Below are 21,697 nucleotides of genomic sequence, written 5' to 3' on the forward strand. Positions count from 1 at the left end.
TTGCTAAATCTTAAAAGAAACAATTACAAAAACTAAGCACCAAAATAGCTTTCTTGGAGGTTCAACTTAAAGATTACAAGCAAACAAAAGCATCGGGGTTAGCACAGAAGAGAGCCACAAGCCAAAATAAGAAATAAACCTGATAACTCTAACTTAACATTCCCTATCCCAATTATTTCTTCTAGGTATGAAAGATACTTCTTCATACCTGGTTCAAACCTTACACAGCATTTCTGCTTATAACATTGCTGCTCCGTGTTTTTGAGGCCCAGAGAACAACAGACAAAGGGAAAGTTTCTTTCCCCATTTTTAAAAAGTTCTAGTCTTCCCATTGGCTCTTTTGGTCAGGTGCCCACTCCCTTCCTTTTACCTGTGGGCTTGTTAATCCTTTACAGGTAAAGCAAGCAGAGAACAGCTACCAAGAGGGATTTTACAGCTAGCTGGCTGGGTGTCCATAAAAGGGAGCCCTCCCCCCCCTTCATTTATCACAGTGGTGGATAGAAAGATAGCAGAAGTCACTGAGAATATGGAGGCACATTTTTATTAACTAAAAAACAGAAATTGTAGAAGTGGTGCCTTTAACATGAAGACCCAAGAACCAAATAGCCAGAGAATCTAGACCTGTGAATTTCTCCCTTGAATGTCTGCATTCAGAGCTGCCATACCAGCTGGGAGGGAAGGTGGCATCTCTTAAGGAGTTTTCAGCTGTTCTACCCACTGTTGAAGTAGCATGTTTGTAGAATCAGGTGGGGCTGATCTGGAGTCATACACGAGAACGAATGGATATAAACTGGACATGGGGAAGTTTAGGCTTGAAATTAGACGAAGGTTTCTAACCATCAGAGGGGTGAAATTTTGGAACAGCCTTCCGAGGGAAACAGTGGGGGCGAAAGACCTCTCTGGCTTTAAGATTAAGCTAGATAAGTTTATGGAGGGAATGGTTTGATGGGATAACGGGATTTTAGTCAGTAACGTGCCATCGCTGGTAAATAGCATCAATGGTCAATGAGAGTCTGGCTGGAGAATCTTGCCTGCATGCTCGGGGTTCTATTGATCGCCATATTTGGGATCGGGAAGGAATTTTCCTCCAGGGTAGATTGGCAGAGGCCCTGGAGGTTTTTCGCCTTCCTCTGCAGCATGGGACAGGGGTCGCTAGCTGGAGGATTCTCTGCGACTTGAAGTCTTTAAATCACGATCTGGGGACTTCAACAGCTGAGTTAGGGGAAAGTGGGTGGGTCAGCTTTTGTGGCCTGCATCATGCGGGAGGTCAGACTAGATGATCATAATGGTCCCTTCTGACCTTAAAGTCTATGAGTCTATGAGCTTCCCCCTACTGCTCCTGTAGACTAACCTAGTTCCCCTTCCCCCAAAAGGCCCACAGTTGGAAAATATTGCCCTATAGCCTAAATATTCCTTGTAAAAATGTAAAGCATCATTTAAAATGAACTATAAACTAGTGAAACACTTTATATAAACAGGAATGACTAATGTCAAGGTATTGGTTTATCTATTGTTCACATTTGTATCTTTTACAAACAAAATTATGAATACAGTGACCCTGCCAATGGGCTTAGAACATTGTACAATCTTTTAGTCATTTATAAAAATGACTAAAACATTCTATTAAAAACCATCTTTGTTAAAAACTAAACATTTGTAGGATCTGGTACACCAGAAAGGGGAAGAAGTGTAACAAATATCAGGACAACAGTTGTTCTAAGGAACCCTAAGGAAGGGAAACATTTTCACTATATACGTTTTTAAAAGTCAGAGAGACAGACTGAGCAGATTTCAAGGCTGAGTTCCTCACTCTAAGAACCTGATTATCCTCTTATCCCAGTATAACTCCAGTGATATCAATAGGGTTTCTCATTGACATCAAGAAGAAAATCCAGGCCCCTGCTTCTGAAAGGCATGTGTATGAGCACAGACTCCCATCATGATGAAACTGTAACAGGAGGTCTCAAAGGTAGCCAAACACCATATTATTAAGGGCTTTTAAAATCAACTGTACCAGTTTATAATCAATCTGCCACTTTGTAGGCAGTCAATGTAAGAACAAGATTAAGCATGATGTGTTTGCAGTTGCTCAGTTCAGTGGATAAATGCTGCTGTGTTGTGAAAAAGTGTCTGCAAGAAACAGAAGCCCTGCAGTAAGCCCTACTAAGAGGGAATTATACTAATTAAGGCTTGTGGTCACAAGGACAAGTGTTGCTGTTGCAATAGGTTACTTGCATGCTGTTGCAACACGTTATCTGTTGGCTTTAAACAATCCTACTTTGTAGGATTCTAATATGAATTTAAAAAGGAAAAATATAGTTTTACTGCATCTGAAGAAAAATTAGAATTTCTAATTTAAACAAAAAATGTTAAAAGAAAATAGATTTCAAATGTCTACTAGTAAAGCTGTGAGCTTTAAAACTGTGAAAACAGAATTTCAGATGGTAATCAAGATTTCCACTTGCCTTGTAAAATACATACTTTAAGGGCTGGATCATCTAGCTTGCCAAAGGGTTACAAACATACTTAAAGGCAGCAGAAAAGAGACAGCTGCGTTGGAGGAGGAGCCAGCCACAAGAAATCTGTGTAAGGGGAACATTTAGGTCTCATATACCACAGAATATTGCTCCACGTGGAACTCTCCATGTCAGCATCAAGGAGGAAGGGTCGGAGTGGATCGGATCTGGGAAGATGTGTGGACATGTCCAGTGGGTCTGCAATTATTTATATCCTTTAGTGAATAAGTCACTCACCAAAATGTGCGTTGTGACTCTTCATTGAGCCACAGCAGCTATTGCTGCAATTAGGCTCCAACAGTTTGTACGGTTCTGCAGGTGCTCCAGGACTTGCCCATGGCTTTAGGAATTCTCCCATCCCACCTTTCTCCAACCATTGTAGGTGCCATGAGCAAATCTCATTTTAATAGGCTTTGCGCAGAGAACCAGGATTTGACCCTAATAAACACACAGGAAACCCCACTGCTTTCCTTCTGATTAGTATTGTTATTAATCAGAGCAAATAATATTATTAGAACTTGTCTCCAATCAGGAAAAGCAGGGGAATTTCTTGGTTAGCAATGGTTTGTATGAAAATACCAAGCTCTAGGCAGAATCAACCTGTGGAACTTTGCCAGTGGATAGTCTGAAGGCCAAGACTATAACAGGTTTCAAAAAAGAACTAGTTAAGTTCATGGAGGATAGGTCCATCAAAGGCTATTAGCCAGGATGTGTAGGAATGGTGTCCCTAGCCTCTGTTTGCCAGAAGCTGGGACTGGGCGATGGGATGGATCCCTTGATGATTACCTGTTCTGTTCATTCCCTCTGAAGGATCTGGCATAGGACACTGTTAGAAGACAGGATACAGGGCTAGATGAACCTTTGTCTGACCCAGTATGGCCATTCTCATGTCCTTATATTATCCACCTGCCAATTCAGGCCAAGGGGCTGATATCCTGAATATTGATACAGGCTTTAGTCTCCAACACCGTCCTAAAAGTTGTAAACTATCTTGACCCAGTGGAAGAAAAATCAGAATATCAAATATAAAAAAAAAATACCATTTAAGGCCAACACTTGCAAAAGCTTGGGCAGACAAAAACCGCTGTTTAGGTGCCTTTAGAGTTAAAGCTGTGTGCCCAGAGGTCTTTCAAAGCTGGCATTTGGTTGTGCATAAGTTGTCTGCGGCCATGTCTAAACTATGGAATTTCTGAAAATTAAAATGCCCACTGTGCTAACAGCAGTGGGAGCCTAAGCAGTGTGAAGCCAAACCAAAGGGACTTTTCCCCTAAAACACCCTAATGTAAGTAAACTATCTTAAGTACTTATGACTCCCAGTACCATAGTATCTGAGTGTCTCACACGCTTTTTAATATAGCTATCTTCAAAACACCCCTGTGAGGTAGGGGTAGTATTATTATCCCATTTTACAGATGGGGAAACTGAAATGCAGAGAGATTATGCCCCAGATCCAGTAAGGTGCTAAAGAGCTTAAACCCAAGACTCAGGTGCTGAAGTCATAGGTTTAGGCACCTATGTCCCAATTTTGGCTACACAGCTATCCATACAACTCCCACTGACCCCTGTAACTGCCTAAACTCAGTGCCTAAGTTTTCAGGGTAAAAGTTCCCTCAGCACCTAGGTTTCTGCTTCTGAGTATGTACACTACTGCCTCCCTCTAGGTGTCTTGATGCCTATCTCCCACCTAAGCCCCAGAACAATTCACAAACCAGTGTGCATGCCCTGAGGCAGCAATTGAGGTGCAGAGGGAACTTTTACACTGCAAACTTTGGCACTGTTGAGTTTAGGCACCTATGGGATTCAGCAGGCATTTTGCAGATCGCAGAGGAGCCAAAACTGGGATTTAGGCACATAAGGCCCTTTGTGGATCCCACTCTAAGTACCTTGCCCAAAGCCACACAGAAAGTCTGTGGCAGAGCAGGGAACTAAACCCAGGTCTCCCAAGTCTGAGCCTAGCACTGAACTATCCTCCCTCTCAACACCTAAGAACCCAGTGACTTCAGCACTCCATAGAAGCAGGATGGAGTGTATCTAGGGTAGAGGTACCCAAACAATATTTTCAGAAGGGCCTGTTTGAGGTGTTCAAAGTAAGTTATTTGAGCCATGAAGAAAAGCCAGGATGTACAGGTTAGGCTGCTAAAGGAGCAGCCCTTCACTGGCTCTTTGCATGTTTGCAGCCTGAAGACAGACATCACACAGAGCAAGGACTCTCTCATACACCCCTTGGAGAGAGCTAGACAAACACAGGGATGGAGAAAGAGATACAGAAAGAAACAGGATTTACTGAAGATTTATAGGATTAGTCTAGGAAAGATGGAGGAGAGTTGGGATTAAGTTAGGGACTAGGAAAGGTGGAGGGAGGAAGTAGAAATAGTTGCCACTCACATATTGGAATTTCATGTGAGAGGCACCTTGTGGAGCTGCCGGAGTGAGGGTGAGGCAGAGGGGTAGCTTGAGGAAGAGAAAGCAGTACAGGACCTGACTATGTGAGGACTGTATAAAAAATGAGGTGGCATGAAACGGAGAGGCTTAGAGAAGGTGCTGTAACCTTAACGGATTCTGTGAGCCTTAGAGGGCCTTCCTCAACCTTGCTGAGCCACAAGTTACCCCCAAACCACTCAGCAAAACTGTGATGAGCTGAATGCTGACCTAAAAAAGCCAGACCCCTTCTTATCTGTGTCAAGGTCACTGAACTCAGGTCCTTTCAAAGGACCATTGGGGACACTACTAGCATCAGCCAGTGAGTTGCTTCTGTGTAGAGGACTTCTTAAATCTGTGATCTGCATGATTATAGACCCACATTCATTTCTTTATGGATGGGCAGACACAACATCAAGTTATACAGTAATTCTAAGCCATGGATGACTTCTCATCTGTAGTGGCACATGGTGCATATCTCTGTGATGATATCAAGGGGAAACTATGCCATCTGTAGTACTGCCAACACCAGGCATTTGAAAATTATGAGGCTGGGCCCAAAAAAGTAATGAGATTGGCTTACAAACAATGAGATTTTTTAAAAATAATTGTGTTCTTTTTACTTGCTTTCTGTTTTTTGAACCTTCAGGGTGCACTTGGTTCATGTGTTCAAGTTTTTCTCCACAACCATGAAGTCTAAAAACATACTTTCATAAAAAAAGAAAGCTGCGATTTTCACATACTGGCTAGACTCCAGGATCTGAGACTTTTTTTAAAACATTAAATGTTTCAAGAGTTTGCACCACTGAGTATGAAATAGAACTGACACACAGGTAGTATATACAGCTGTGCTAGATCATTACCCAGAATCATGCCACTACATTCTGCCTTTTTCTCCTATGGTATGTAACCAATTTACAACCACAACTTACTGCCTTTGCTTTATCTTGGCAGAGGAGTGTCTTGAGCACTCAAGAGAAGGGCCATTTCTTAATTATGTTGTCAACTTCAGTGCAACCAGTAGGGCTGGATAAAGGCACAGGAGCTACAGGCCTATGCCTAGGGCCTTAGTTCCTGGAGTTATGCGATGGGGACAGACCTTTTTTTTTTTTTTTAAAGTAAATGTCCGGTCCTCATTGTTGCAAATGTGACACTTCTGCCAGATAGGTAATAGCAGCAAAAAGGCCATGTTCAATATATCACAAGAACTGGGGGTCACCAAATGAAATTAATAGGTAGCAGGTTTAAAACAAACAAAAGGAAGTATTTTTTTTCACACAACGCACAGTCAACCTGTGGAACTCTTTGCCAGAGGATGTTGTGAAGGCCAAGACTATAACAGGGTTCAAAAAATAACTAAAGTTCATGGAGGATAGATCCATCAATGGCTATTAGCCAGGATGGGCAGGGATGGTGTCCCTAGCTTCCGTTTGCCAGAAGCTGGGTATGGGTGACAGGGGATGGATTTGGTGATTACTGTTCTGTTCATTCCCTCTGGGGCACCTGGCATTGGCCACTGTCGGAAGACAGGATATGGGCTAGATGGACCTTTGGTCTAACCCAGTATGGCCGTTCTTATCTAGGGCCCCTCTTGACAAATAACTAAATCAGCTAAAACCTGGGAACACTATCACAGGACTCTCACTTGGACTTGCAGGTCTCCCTTAAAATATCAATAGTACTATTTTCAGAAGACAGAGTCCATTTGTTCTGGCAGAGTTAGGTACAGGAGCTCAGTTGTCTTAACATGTGGTTGTTGCCTAACAGACCTTTGCAGGGAAAAGGGCATGGAAAACACCATTTTCCACCAGCCCATTGGATTGGGGATAATGGAGACTAGAGATTATATGTCTAAACCCAAACTTCACTAAAAATTGCTTAAACTCATTGCCACCAAACTGCAGCCCATTATCAAACATTACTATGTCACTTATACCATGTCTAGCAAAATAGATTTGACATGCACAATCACCAGTTTAGCAGTAGTATCTCCTAGTAAAGCTATCTCAGGGAAATTATAATAGTCTAGAATGCATCTTTTCCCAAGTAAATGTAAACCAATCTATGCCTACTTTGCTCCAAGGGACCAATTTTTCCTGTGCCACCAACACAGGCTTTTTTGCTTAACCCATCACGTATTTTTGGCATGTGCAATAGGTCTTGACAACTTCCTCAATGTCACTGTTTATCTGAGACCAGTATAAAACATCTGCATAGGGTTACCATTCGTCCGGATTCCCCCGGACATGTCCGGCTTTTTTCAGTTAAAAATAGCGTCCGGGGGGAATTTGTCAATGTCCGGACTTCCCCCGCCCCCCATGCAGAGCGTGCGGGGCTTACAGGGCAGCCGGCCGGATGGTGCTACTCGCACGGGGCTCCGGCAGCCTGAGCCCCTCCTCTCTCCTGCAACTTGAGACCAGTCCCCTCCTCTCCCTCCCTCCCACAGCCCTGCATTCACAGATCGCCGGCCGTCGCCTCGGCCTCCGGCAGTCTGGAGCTCCGACCCTGCTCCCCTCCCCCGCTGCCCAGCGCGCTGCTCTGCAGCACAGTAAGGGGACCGGGGGTCAGAGAAGCGGCAGGGAGGTTCTGCCGGGGGGGGGTAGTCAAGAGACAGGGAGCAGGGGGGAGGGTTGGATGGGTCAGGAGTTCGGGGGGGGGCTGTCTGGGGGTTGGGGGTGTAAGGTTTTGGGCAGTCAGAGTACAGGTGGGGGGGGTCTCAGGAAGGGGCAGTTAGGGGACAAGGAACAGGGAGGCTTAGGTAGGGGGTGGGGTTCTGGAGGGCAGTTAGGGGCAGGGGTCCCAGGAGGGGGCAGTCAGGGGACAAGGCGTGGGGGGGAGGGTTGGTGGTTCTGAGGGGGCAGGAAGTGGGAGGGAGTGGAAAGGGCAGGGCTAGGGCAGGACAGGGGTGGGGCTAGGGCGGGGCTCCTCCCGTCCTCTTTTTTGATTGTTGAAATATGGTAACCCTACATCTGCAGCCTACTGATGCAATAACATATGCCTGACTTTAGAGAGAGCCTGAAACAATTGTTCTGAGAGGTGTAAGCTACAGCCTGCCTCTTAATGGGGCCTTAACACAAACACCCACTTTTGAAGGGCCCTCCAACAAAGCACTCCGTGTATGAAAGGAGAAAAGTGCAGCAGGCCCAGCCTACCCACCCAGGCAGATACTCTTTCGACTCTCAAGGGGAGGAATGCCCCTGACACTGCTCATGGAGTGGAGTTGTCCCTGCCTGACTTGCCGCTGGCTCTCCAGGGTGGGACCACGAGGGAGCTTCGGCTATGGTGTGTCTAGGAGTAGGACCTGATTGCCTCAGTCAGTAGCTGGGCTTCTTCTTGTCCTCTTATCCTCTCTGCTTCTGTCTTATCATTTGTGCCTGCCCCAACCTTTATGAGTTTGGCCGCTCTTCACTGGAAATAGCCATTACTTGAAAATAACCTGCTTTTACACTGCTCATTACTGGGTGTCCAAGCATCATTAGTATACTGCCTGTTACCGCTTTATTGTGCATCTGGTGGCTGTTTCTGCTCAGCCTTAAAAACTAAGGATATTTGCGTGGGCACTTTGAAAATCCCACCAAGTACTGTATACTCAAGCAATTTGGGAGCAGCCAAATCCAAGCTGTGAAAATTGCCTGGGCACATAATTCGCTCACACTAGTGCCCCTTGATGGGGACCCAAATAGTTATTTGCATCTACCCAAGATTTTAAAACATTGCCATAGTGTATAGAACCTGCCCCTTCTCTGCTTCTTATTCTATTTCTGCAACCTGTGAGTACAGAATATATTCATCTTAAACAGTGACCAACTCCTGTTCCTGATCTCTATCTCCTAGGCTTTTCTATCTGTTCAGATGCTGATGAGACAATGGTGTCCGTGCAGTCCACAGATTCCCCTCAGAGGATTGCTGAAGCATCTAAAGTGGACTGGGAGAAGGGGAGGGGCAGTGATATTCAGAAACAAGGAGAATAGCAATGCCAGGAGAGCAGAGCACCATATAATAGTGAAGCTTTGAAAATACATTCTCAGTATTGGGTCCCCCAGCCATAGCTGGACTTCCATCCACAGAGATTTTCAAAGAGCATGCACTGCCCACATTCTGCTTCCCTTTTTTGCCTGAGTGCCCAAAACTGGGCATCCAAATTCCTTTGCACAGATGTAAGATAAAATAAAGAAGAAATAATTTAGTATGAGATTGGTATCACGGATGACAAAATCGCAACTTAGTACTCTTCTCCAGCTTGTTAATGATAATGGGACAGCTGTACATCAGGTGCTCAAGCAAACATCTTTCAGCCTCATGCTTTACAACACACCTGAGGCATTTGGATTTCACATTATGTTCTGTGTGTTTGTTACTTATATATATTTTTTAAATTGGATACTTCACTGTTGAATCTCAACCTGTGTATGGCGACAGGTGCACCTTTGGCTGCTGAGGAAATTAAGCCAGTATTAGAAATGGCACAAAGTGAAGATGGCAGCTCACAATATATTAACATATGCCAGGTGCATTTAGAATCAGAAAATGTTATCCTGTGCAGAGAAAGTTTTTGTGCTACCCTATTTCAACTACATACAAATACCCACTTCTGCCAAGTGAAAGTAGCTGTGAAATATCTAAAAGCAAACAGTAACTATCAGCTTCTATATCCTCTATAAAAGAGGCATATTTATTTTAAAGGATGATGCAATTCTACTTTAGACACAGATCATAGTTCGCAGAGTTACAACAGACTATATTGCATCATGTATCCTGCATAAACCCTGCTTGCAACATGGCATTTATCATAATGTGCTATCTATTTACACGAATGTATTTTAAGCACTTTTAAAACAGTTTTCAGGTCCACATTTTTGTTTCCTTAATCCTTTCCAATCAATGGTGCCATGTCAGTGATTCATTATTTGGCCTGGAGAATGTGGTTCTGAAGCCCTAAACTCTAGTCATTCTTTGCATTGGCCACAGTTAGTCATATAAGAGCAACTTGGAGGCTATGCTATAGGGTGGCGCCAGGTCCCTGCTACTTCGAGGAGCTAGGCAAGACTAAGAAACACAACATTTGATCACTTGCTTGGTGATGTCAGTTTTAAGGAAGTTTTAAAGAATCAGATATTTTTGTTAATTCCACTGCACAGTGATGCACTTTTTTCCTGTTATTTCTATTCACATCACTGCTGATTACTCAGATATCTGTGTGTAAACAGAACCTTTCTCATTTATAATTAGCCTTCTTCTCTGACTGATTAAGGAACATGCTTGGAATGAGAATATGCTTAAACAGAATGCTTCTATTTAAATTCGTATAACTTGATAAGCAGCAATTAGATACACAGGAAAAATACTTCAAAGTCAAAATGGGGTAGTGAAGAAATAAGTTTTGAGTGCTAGAGTACAACAGAGATCTCTAAAGAAGTTAGCTTTTTGCCCTTCCAGGCTGCAAAATATCCTAGTGCCAGTCTGACTGATTTACATAAGATTTCATTTGGAACCCTTTGGAAATCACCTATGCTTACAAGCGTGCATTACTAAACAATTAATTGTTCAAGAAGTCTGTTACTCCAAATATACAGTTATCACATTAGATACACCTCCTTCACTATATATTGTGGTTAGGCAATTCCTAGGACAGAATGCTTTGAAACTGTATCTGAAGTTGTATAACCGACACTATCTAATTTTAACGTTCCACTTTTCCCCTACTTATTATTGCTACTAAAATGCTGGAAAGGAGGGTTTCTTTCTAGTTAACCAAAAATAAGGATTTTTCTTGACAGACTCTTATTTTCAATTTTTCTGCATTAATTTAAATTATATAATGTGAGTTAGTGTGGCCTAGTAGCTAGAATAAGTGACCTGGAAATCAGGACTCCTACATTCTATTCTTATCTCTTCATTTGATTCACTGAATGATGCTGGACAATTATCCTCAAGGATAAATCTCAGTGATGCGCAGTGAATATTTTAACAAGAGTTTCCTGCAAAAATATTCTCCCTTAGCGTGTGATAAACACATGTACCAGGGCCAGCCAGGGGTGCATGTGCTTGCAGAGAAGAAGGATGAGGGAGTGGATAGTGTATTCAAATGGAAGAGCAAAAAGCAAATGAACAAAGGCCCTTTGTCATAATCATAACCAAGAAGAGAGGTGACAGAATGTGTCATGTTTGTATCATGTGCATTTCACTAGAAATGTTTGTACTTTTTTGTTCCAAGAAAAATATACTAAGGTCACAATATACAACTGTGCTTACTCACATGAGTAGCCCCACTTATGTCAAGTACTGTGTGAGTAAGGGTTCCAGCACTAGGTCTTGAGTTACTGACAATATCACACAGTGCTCAATTTGTGTAATCTGATATAGAACTGGGGATTGATTGTGTGAAGACTTATTACAGGATTTTGGCTGCATCCTTCCCAGAGACATTGGCTGAATATAGCTGTGATTTGGTATAATCTAGTACATTCCAAAGGCAAAAATATGCACTTCAGAAGGTTTTTGTTTGTCTGTTTCTTTGTTTTCAGCCTCAAGGATAAGTAATCTCTGGCAAAGCTTAGCCAGTTAGTATTAAATTTTAACACTGTCCACTACAGGCAGGGAAATTACTTCCACCCAATCTTCAATTTGGTAGTAGAATCTCAAAAGACTCTGAGGGCACCCTGGAACACACTACTAATCATTCTGACCCTCAGTTTATCCATCTGTAAAGTTAGAATATTTATTACGTATCTCACGAGAAAACTGTGAGGCTTAATTCAATGAGTAATGGGGAGATTAAGGTGTTGATTTTGATTAATTTGAATGGATGGATGTATTTGAAAAAATTGGTAATTTTTTAATGTACACACAGGCACTTTTTAAAAATCACAAATTAATCTTTTATTGGACCAACTTCTGTTGGTGAAAGAGGCAAGCTTTGGAGATACACGGAGCTCTTCTTCAGGTCAGGCTCTTTGTAGCTCGAAAGCTTGTCTCTTTCACCAACAGAAGTGGCCTAATAAAAGATATTACTTTACCCACCTTGTCTCTCTAGTATCTTGGGACCAAGAAATCTACAACACTGTAACAATAAATTAATTGATAGCACATTAAGATCTTTGGAAATAAATAGGGTACAAAGGCTAACTTCATATAAATTAGAAAATTAAAGATTTAATAATTACTGAAATCCTGTTAAAGAATTTTCCACAACGTGTGTGTTACCCTGTGTTCTTCTTGCTTTTTTCTATAAAATGTATCAATTAACAATTGTGAAAATTCTCTGTTATGATGGGCTGTGTCGAAGTATTTGATATTTTAATTTAATTTTAAGTTACAAGACTTCTACATACAGCGGGTAACATCCCTAAATTTTCAAAGTGTGAGGGAGAGTTTTAGTTATGCATTTTCCATTGATTTGAATTATATGGCTAAAATCTCATGCAAGGCTTTGAAAATTCAGGAACCAATTACTAACAGGGCTAGAAGAGAGACAGAATGAGCCATAACCATGGTTTAGTAGTTCTCTGGTAGGTCTGTAAATTTCAGAAGAATTTAGGTTTTCATTTAAAATAAATTAAGTTTCTAACCCTTATGGCTGAAACCTTTCAAATGTGACAATTAGCAGCACTGTTTTGCTGAATCTATTGACCTCCTTAACAATAGCTGAAAGGTGGATTGACCTATTTCAGTAGAAGTTAATTCTGAAGCCTAATTATGCTGATTTAAATGTCAACTTTATTAACTATTCCACTGCTGATCATTTCAGAAGAAATAGTTAATATACGCCTATCTACTGGGGCTAGAAAATATAACAGTAAGAAATGGAAAACATTTATGAGATCATATAATTATCCCTTTAAAAACAATGCAGGCTTGTTCCCTGCAGTCTAATCTTCATGATTTTGTCTATTTTAGATTGGAATGTCCAAAGTGAGATTATTCGGTTTAACAGATCTCACCATTAGAAGTTTTCCTGTTTTTTTTTCTTTCTTCCTAAATATTTCAACCCATTACTTCTAATTATATCTGAAGGCTGAAAGAAGCCACCACGGAATGGGGAAACAGAAGTTGCCAAGCGTGAGAGAAAGAGATCCCTAACATTCTAACATCCATAAACATAAGCTTTCAGTGTAAGTGCCAGCTTGTCAATTGAACCATTTAAGTTAACCAGCTCACTTATCTCAAATGAAGACTAGTTTAAAATTAGTAGAAGCAGACCTAAGATAATATACTAGTAACCTTTTCTTCTTGTGTCTCTGATGGGTGATTTGGCAAATAGATAGCAGCTGTTTTTACATGTGGAAGGGGAGATCTTATCTGCAAAGATAGGCAGTGTTATGTCTTTCCACATTCTGTTACATGCTCCCCTCCTGGAGGTCATGTATTAGCTTTCCCAAGCACTATAAACCCCTGTCATATGAGCATAGCATACACAAGTTGGATATTAGGAAACACTATTTCACTAGGAGGGTGGTGAAGCACTGGAATGGGTTACCTAAGGAGGTGGTGGAATCTCCATCCTTAGAGGTTTTTAAGGCCTGGCTTGACAAAGCGCTGGCTGGGATGATTTAGTTGGTGTTGGTCCTGCTTTGAGCAGGGTGTTGGACTAGATGCCCTCCTGAGGTCTCTTCCAACCTTATGATTCTACAGCTACTATTCTGCTTTTTTGTCAAATGGCTTTTTTTAGCTGTCCCCTGAAGCTGTGCTTTGTGATTCTTTCAATTGGGTTCATAGAGCACAAACAGCCTTCACTTATGCTTTTGGCCTCCATTACATTTCCCCCCCTTCCAAAAATAAATATGCTGTCTTTCTTGACCCCTCCCCATTTTGCTCAAGCCACACCCTTTTTATATTATAACACTTTGCTATATAATGTGTAGGAGAGGAGGGAATATACTTGTATCCATTATTGCCTCTCTGTATACCCTTCCTCCAGTCTCTTCTCTGTGAGATTAAGGGCATTTTTCTCATTCTGTACTGCATAAGAAGAGGGGAGTATAAAGCTCTAAATTATACATACCAGTCTGAATTCTGAATACATAAATGGGTATTGCCTCATCCACCAATTTTTTTTCCCCAAGCATACACAAGTTTTGAAAACATTACCCTTTCTATGAACCAGACAGAAACATTAACATTAAACCACATGATCAAGAACTGCTGAATTTGCAGATACAAACATGTTTACAACAGCCAGGGACACATACACATTTTCACCTACCATGCTATATTTCTTTAAAGAAATATTGTTAAACTAGAACAGTATCCGTCCTTCCAATAGCTAAATCCAATGTGTGAACACACAAGCTTAAATTTCACTCACCTGCAAAATGGACTGGATACAGTAGGGATCATATAACAAATCCCGCCATTTAGGCAAAAAGGTCCATAACTGGTGCCACAGAGTTCTTCATGATCTGAAAAGAACAGATACAAAGAGAGAGATTTGTTATAGTTTTACTCAGGAGGAATCAAGATGTGAAAAAATTATACCATGTGGTGGTTTGGGCTTTGTTTTGTTGTTTTCTTTAAATTATAACAAAAAAGATACAACTGGCTTAAAAACACTAGAAGCTAATAAGGGACAGTTTTACTCTCCAACACATCAGTATGTACCAGCAGGTATCTAATAAAATCAGTGATTGTAACTGTGGATACAAGTACTAAAGTTTATTTTACAAAATATATAGCAAATGTACCAGCAAATCAGAAGGCAGGCTTAAAGTTTGAGGAAGTGGGAGCAGTTCCATTAGTAAGGAGTGACAGAACTTTGAAATCTTCCTCGTGGCTTTCACATTTGGGGAGCATAGTGAACATGTTGGGCCAGATGCTAGACCTTATCAAGACTGCTTTGCACTGCTCTAGTGGTGCAAAGCAGCTTTAAAACCAGCTATATGGGGATGCCTGCAGCATACAGGAATCCACAGATGTGGAGGCAGTATAGCCAATCCTATACTCCCCCTCCTCCCAGCCTAGGAGTGGGGCCAGGGAAAGTGGAGGATGGCCTAAGCGCTGCTGCAGTCTAACTGTCCCTGGCACTGAATGGCCCCTTGGGCCTTTAGGCTGCTCCAACCTTCAATGAAAATTGACCCCCCTGCTGACGCCAACCAATTTTGGTTCACCCAGCTGCACCAAGCACCAGTCTGGCACATCTGAGGAGCTAGTTCATTAATACTTGTGTGGAGAAACTGCAACATAAGATTACTCGAAACAATTACATTTGTTTCTTATAATGTAATTTCAAAAGAGTACATTTTTCATGATTGATTTTATACATGAATTTTCAATGTAGGCCCCTTAATAAGCTATCCAGATCCTGTATTTGGATGCTCATATTGGCATGTAGAGAAGTAATTGTCCATTTTATGTACCTAAATGCCAAACTGGGCATCCAAATCCAGGATTTGGACATCCTAGTAAGAAGTCCATGTTTTTAAAACTGGGGTAGGTGGGTGGGTGGTATATGCAAGTGAGTATATAGCCGTATATATGTGGGGGTTTATTTAATTAATCTCACTTATTAAACCCAAACATTTCCTTTCAAACAGGAATAGAACAGGCCTGTGACATCATAAACCTGAGAATCATGTGTTATCTCACACTTTAGGTGTGATTATTTTCACTGTTATTTCTAGCCATATCTGAAAATGAGACTGCAGAATGCCTACTGTTCGCATATGGCAAAATGTGCCTTCAGCAGTGCATACAAAATATACTATGATGGAAAAAGGTATCGTGATTTTCATTTTCATATCTACTCTTTTGGAATAACCAATGTAGCTCACTTGTAATTCCCCTGGGGCAAAACTGTGGCTGTGAACAACAGTCCGCACTAGCAAGTAGTGTTAAAACATCCCACAACAGGGAGCGCTCCCAGAGGCATTGCAGTCTAAGTGGGCACAATGCTTCCAGGAGCACCAGGAGAGTTTGGCCATTGCTTGTAGTATGCACTATACCTATATCCATGCAGTATGCACCATACCCATACAGTGCACTGGGCTGGCACTACTAATTCTGCCCTCTCACTGTCCTCTTTGGGTTATATAGTGATGCAATTGGCAGTGGAGACCCTGGGTGAAATCATGGCCGTGTTTAATTCAATGGCAAAATTCCCATTGGATTAAATGTGGCTAGGATTTCAAAGTCAATGGGTGTTTCGCTGTGGACTTCAGCAGAGCCAGGATTACAACCCCCATGTCCATGTACTCAGAGTGCAAGAATCAGAACTGTGCACAGACCCAGTGCAAATTATCAGGAGGGTAGAAAGCTCTTTGTGCCCTCTCCATCCTTGTGCATCTGCATAAGACCAGGCACAACTTAACTCTATACGTTCACACTAAGGTCAAAAATAAAATACTATTTCACTTTTAATCAGGATGATTTCTATACTTATAATACACATTAACAATTTGTTTACTGCAAACTTACTATTGAGAACTTTTCAAGTATTACACTTGTGTGTACAAAGCATTTACTATGGTGTGGGGGGCAGGGAGAAAACAGCTAAAGAGAAAATTTATTAACAAGTCTTTTTGAACAGACGCTGTAAATAAATTAAATATGTTTTATTATCTCCATGGCAGATATGTCAGTGTAACCAGATTTGGGGTCATGTCATCTCCTGAATGAAAGGAGGGGATGAAAAAAGTAGAAATCCTACTCTATTGTCTCTGAAACTGCTGGAGGGAAGGGGGAGAAGCAAAAGTAGAAAATCTCCCACCCCTCTCCAACTTCCCCAAGCTTATGGATGCCCATGTGAGGGAATACAGTGCTGCTGAGACTCTACAAGCTGAGATAGCCAGCTGAAGGAAGGCAGGGCCAAGGGAAATTAAGTTTATGCAGCAGCATCTCTTGGCATGCCCTCAGGAAAATTTTCATGAGAGTTAATGAGATCCTTGTTAACTTCCCTAGAGTCCTGCCCAGCGAATGGTCTTTTATTCCTCTGTAAGTAAGAGTAGGGCAAAGGCTGTGGCTCACTCAAGAGCCATGCTGCCATGGGGGAGGAGGACACAGGAGTAGTTGATGCCACAGCCAACCTCCCAAATGTTCTGAGATCTGCAGGATATTCTTGTAGAACTCAGAACATCTGCCCTCTCTGCAGTCCCACTAGATATGCCTCCACTCCATGGCAAAATGTCTCGGGAACTCTGGAGAAGGAGAGACATGGAGAGAGAGAGAGAGAGAGAGAGAGAGAGAGTGTCAAAATAATCCATTTGAATAATTTGAGAATAATGCTCTGTGGGTGTGGGTGTAAATTACAATAATGAATATTGTCATTCTTGAGAGTACAGTAACATCAACAAAACCAGTTCTTCAGGGAATCTTATCACAGACTTAATTCCTGGATATACTGCCACTTTCCAGAGCCATTACTTCTTGCAACAAAGAGGGGAAAAAATGTATCCTTCATTTGTTTAAAGTAACTGCCAATAAGCGGGCTATTTAGAGAATACCTTTACACTCATGTGGGTCAAGTATCTCATCATCAATCCATTTGTACTTTTCAGTCACTCTGATCTGAGCAAATAGTATTTTGCTGCTGTTTATTAAAAGTGACACTGTGTAAAGTGGCCTACACATTTTGAATAAATGAAAGAATAAAATAAAATACAAGATGCTATAATATCAAGAGAAATTATTGCAATCAATGTCACAATTCATGGTCACCTCATTAGATAATTTTGACCAAATTCTGCCCTTAGGCATGCACAGCTCTCACCAGTGACAATAGGAGTCAAGTTTGAGCATACAGGGCCAAAATTTGCCCCTTTAAGTTTACAGTTAGTGATTTGGAAGACTGTAATACAAGTATTATATGAGTGTCAGAAGGGGTTCTAATACAGGTAGGAACCCAGATACATTAGCATCAGAGAGGATGGAGTATAGCTTGACACTTTCTACGGAGATAAACTGTTTTAATAACCAGTTCATCTAGCTAGTACTATACTTTGCTGACAAAATAAACTCATCTAACCTGAATTGCTATCTCTATTTTTATTCTGATTTTATTAAATCTGTTGTTAGGAAAGATTGTGTTTTATTTTGAAAGACCTTGCTGTGCCTTTTTACAAGTGAAGTTAATAAACTGTTTTAATCTAAAAATTCAAATGTATTCTACAGTTAGATTAGTATTACCAAGACAGAAAGGTCATACAAGATAAATGTTGATGAGAGGGAAACATTATCAATATCAATCTAGATTATAAATAAATAATTGGATATTGTCATCAACTTTTCCAATTAATACCACTGTAGAAATGGCACCAACATATTATGGATATTCTATGTCATGTATATTTGTATTTTGATATATTGCTTTACTTGCTGGGGACAGAAAATAAAGGAGGGGGCCAACACATTTTATTTAGAAAGTGGTCAAACAGTTGCAACTTTATTGAACCAAAATTAAGGAAAATTGATTCTTGCAGCCCTAACACAGCAGTGGTTCAAAGTGGAAGAGGCAATAGTAGCCTCTAAGTACTCATATAACTAAGACCTACATTTTCAAATTGGCATATTCAGCACTTTATATGCACACACAGGTGTATGCATGTGCACATATCCAAATAGCCTTGTGCTCATGCACTGGGCCCTGTGTGTGCATATTCTGGTCAGACACATGGTAAATTGTATGCACACTTCTATCTGTACCCATTTGAAAATTTGGTCCAGAGTGCCCTATGTGTTGGGGGGGAGTGAGGGGAGGAATCCTCAACACCACCTAACCCCATAGAAACCTCCTCCCCACACATATATTTGTCCCCAATCCAGAAGCTAAACTAATCACTCTTTACCCAGCAAACATTGCCCTAAAGTTGCAATCATGTGAATAAAAAAGAAAAAAACCTCAAAACTGTCAGATGGCAGATTAGAAAGGATCTGCTTTGTCCTGCCTCCTTTTATAAGTAGTCCTGGGCCATATGCCAGCCAATCCCAGAACTTCTGAGAGGTATTAAGATTGGCCAATGCAATCCCTCTTTACAAAGTTGAAACCTCTGGTCCGTTGCCCCAGGAGTAGAGTTGGCTCTCAGGAGAAGCCACAACAATCCAGCACCAGTTGTTGTAATCAGTGCAACTATAGTGAACTATAAATAAACATCTGAGTAAAAATAAACTTACAAGAAATTACCTGTTCGCATATTATTCTGACAACAATTTTTATTCTTGGTTAGAGGCTAGTTTTCTAAAACAGCACCTAAAGACAAAAATTTAAATTTAGCATTTTAATCCTATTGTATTTTGCCTGAGTAAATAACTAAGTTTGTTTACTGTAGATAGAAATATTCTGTTATACTATATGTAAACTCAATTTTAAAACTAATGGCAAACATTCATACATAGAGTCAAATTCCATAAACCTTTATGGGATAGTGCTACTGATAAAGCAGATACACCTTAAGACTTGTTTGAATAATGAAAACATTGAAAAATAGTTCTGCAGAGGAATTTCGCCTGGAAGAGAATGTAGTAATTCAGGATTTACAGTGCTTAATGCTTTTAGAAAATCTACATTATTACCTACATTGATATCTAATTAAACTCTGTTGCTTTATAAATTCCAGTGCCTATAATAAAGCCAGTCATGATTCTGAAGTCAAATTAAGTTTTGCTGCAGGATTGGGCCCCATTTTTGCAATTCACTAGTATGTGAAACTTACTGTCTCACAATTCTTGTTTGTTGTTTGTTTTCTATTTTGTCTGATTGTAAAATTAAATTAGAAGCTGAGAGTTTAATAACATTCAAAAAAGTATTAGTTATATATGGATTACAGAGGATAATTTTTTTTATAAGGGATATAAATTCTTCTACTTCAGGACACAAACCAACCACTACCAGAGACAGCTAGGAAAAAAACTTCCCTTTTGGGAAGTTTATTCCATAATTGTCCACTATAGGATTTCCTGTACCTTATTCTAAAACATCTAGTTGTGGCCACAGTCAGAGAGGATGGATCGTTGAATTGGACTGGTCTGGTATGGCAATTCCTATTTTCTAAAGTTTCCTATTTCTGAATTTATTTTGTTTTAATTCACATATCATACTACTAAACCACTAAAAATAGAACATGTAAGAATAAATTAATTGTGGCAGCATATAGCCACAGGTTAGGAGAAATATGGAAAAGTACCACCACCAGTAAGATCACAATGCCACCAGAGGACAATAGCCGCTACATCACCTTTAAAGAGGATGCAGTGTTTACTCCTCTTTGCATCATCCATCCAAGGTACTTCCTTCCTCCCAGCATTTAAAAGATTTTTTCCAGTTAAGTAACAAAACAAAGAATTTAGAAGCATTACTAGAAAGAAATGCCTCTGCCTGAACCTCTCTAGTTGTACAAAACAAGTTTATATAGAAGCTTTTTTGAAAGGGTTTGTACTTACTGTATAAATGTAAGTAGATAATTCTGTTCCTCACAGGAACTCAAATCACTTCTTTACTCCTTTAAGTGTCCTGATCCTATAAGAGAAATCTAAAATGGCAACTCCCTACATTACAAAGATGTAATACCAAGGTCTCCACCCAAAGGGCAGTCCTCCTCTTTGGCTCTCACACATACATACAATTTTATCCACTGTAAGTGTACATAACAAAATAGTGTTAAAAATAGTACATGGCACAAAACAAACAAAAAAATCTCAAAAATGACTTACCTCACAACTAAAATGTTTACAACAAACACATTATCTTGGAGATGTGGTATGTTCAGCAGAACCCAAGGTTTGCATTGTATACCTGCTGTTAAAAAGCTGAAGATTTATGTGTGTGCATAGTGCAATGTGGGTGAGGTTGAGAAAAAGACAAAGGTGTGCACAGAGGCCAAGTATGGGCTGGGGAAACGCCCCTCTGTGCTCACAAAAGATTTCTCACATTTTCACAACTGTAATCCTAGCAGATCCTCGATTATAAACAAGTGCTGTATTGTAGGTGATATTTGGCTGAATTCCAATGCAGTGTCCAAATTCCAACATAAAAAGAATACATTGCAGCCAAGTATCTGGTTACAAGGTAAATTTAAACAAATCAGAAAACTTTTACTCTTAATTTTTACCCCATAAAAGAGATCATTCCACTTTTTAAAATATTCCACTACTGTGAAATACCCAAGAGCTCTCATCCCAATCAGTTTAAATAAGATACATGACCTAACTTTACACTAACTGCTTCACCAGGTTTAATTAGCTGCAACCTCCTCTTTACTGTCATAGCTTGCCTAAGCATTGTTTAAAGCAGGGGTGGCCAACCTGAGCCTGAGAAGGAGCCAGAATTTACCAATGTACATTGCCAAAGAGCCACAGTAATATGTCAGCAGCCCTCCATCAGCTGCCCCCCACCCCACCGCTCCCAGTGCCTCCCATCCACTGGCAGCCCTGCCAATCAGCACCTCCCCCTCCCTCCCCGCACCTCCTGATTAGCTGTTTTGTGGCATGCAGGAGGCTCTGGGAGGGAGGAGGAGGAGCGAGGGCACAGCAGGCTCAGGGGAGGGGGCAGGAGGGGGTGGAGTGGGGACAGGGCCTGTGAAAGAGCCAGGGGTTGAGCAGTGAGCACCCCCTGGCACATTGGAAAGTGGTAGCTCCAGCCCTGGAGTCGGTGCCTATACAAGGAGCCGCATATTAACGTCTGAAGAGCCACTTGTGGCTCCGGAGCCACAGGCTGGCAACTCCTGGTTTAAAGGAATATTTTATCCAGATGTTTGTATGTATTGAAAACATTTGTTCTTTAAGATATATCTGTTCTTAATATAAACATGGAACAAAAAATGCCCCGCTTAATCTCAGGC

The 21,697-nt window shown here is 40.9% G+C and overlaps 1 protein-coding gene across 2 annotated transcripts in view; it reads right to left on the reverse strand.

The window, feature by feature from the left end:
- NRG4 (neuregulin 4) overlaps positions 1 to 21,697 on the reverse strand; it is a 57,172-nt gene that overhangs the window by 19,189 nt on the left and 16,286 nt on the right. For both annotated transcript variants that reach the window (XM_054041524.1, XM_054041523.1), the window contains 3 exons: positions 20,301 to 20,376; positions 19,045 to 19,110; positions 14,239 to 14,332 (listed from right to left, as the gene is read on the reverse strand). In XM_054041524.1, coding sequence (XP_053897499.1) covers positions 14,239 to 14,332; positions 19,045 to 19,054 — 104 coding nt within the window. In that variant the 5' untranslated portion in view covers positions 19,055 to 19,110; positions 20,301 to 20,376. The remainder of the gene's footprint in view (positions 1 to 14,238; positions 14,333 to 19,044; positions 19,111 to 20,300; positions 20,377 to 21,697) is intronic.

This window comes from Malaclemys terrapin, chromosome 10, assembly GCF_027887155.1.
Source record: "Malaclemys terrapin pileata isolate rMalTer1 chromosome 10, rMalTer1.hap1, whole genome shotgun sequence".
NCBI lineage: Eukaryota > Metazoa > Chordata > Testudines > Emydidae > Malaclemys > Malaclemys terrapin.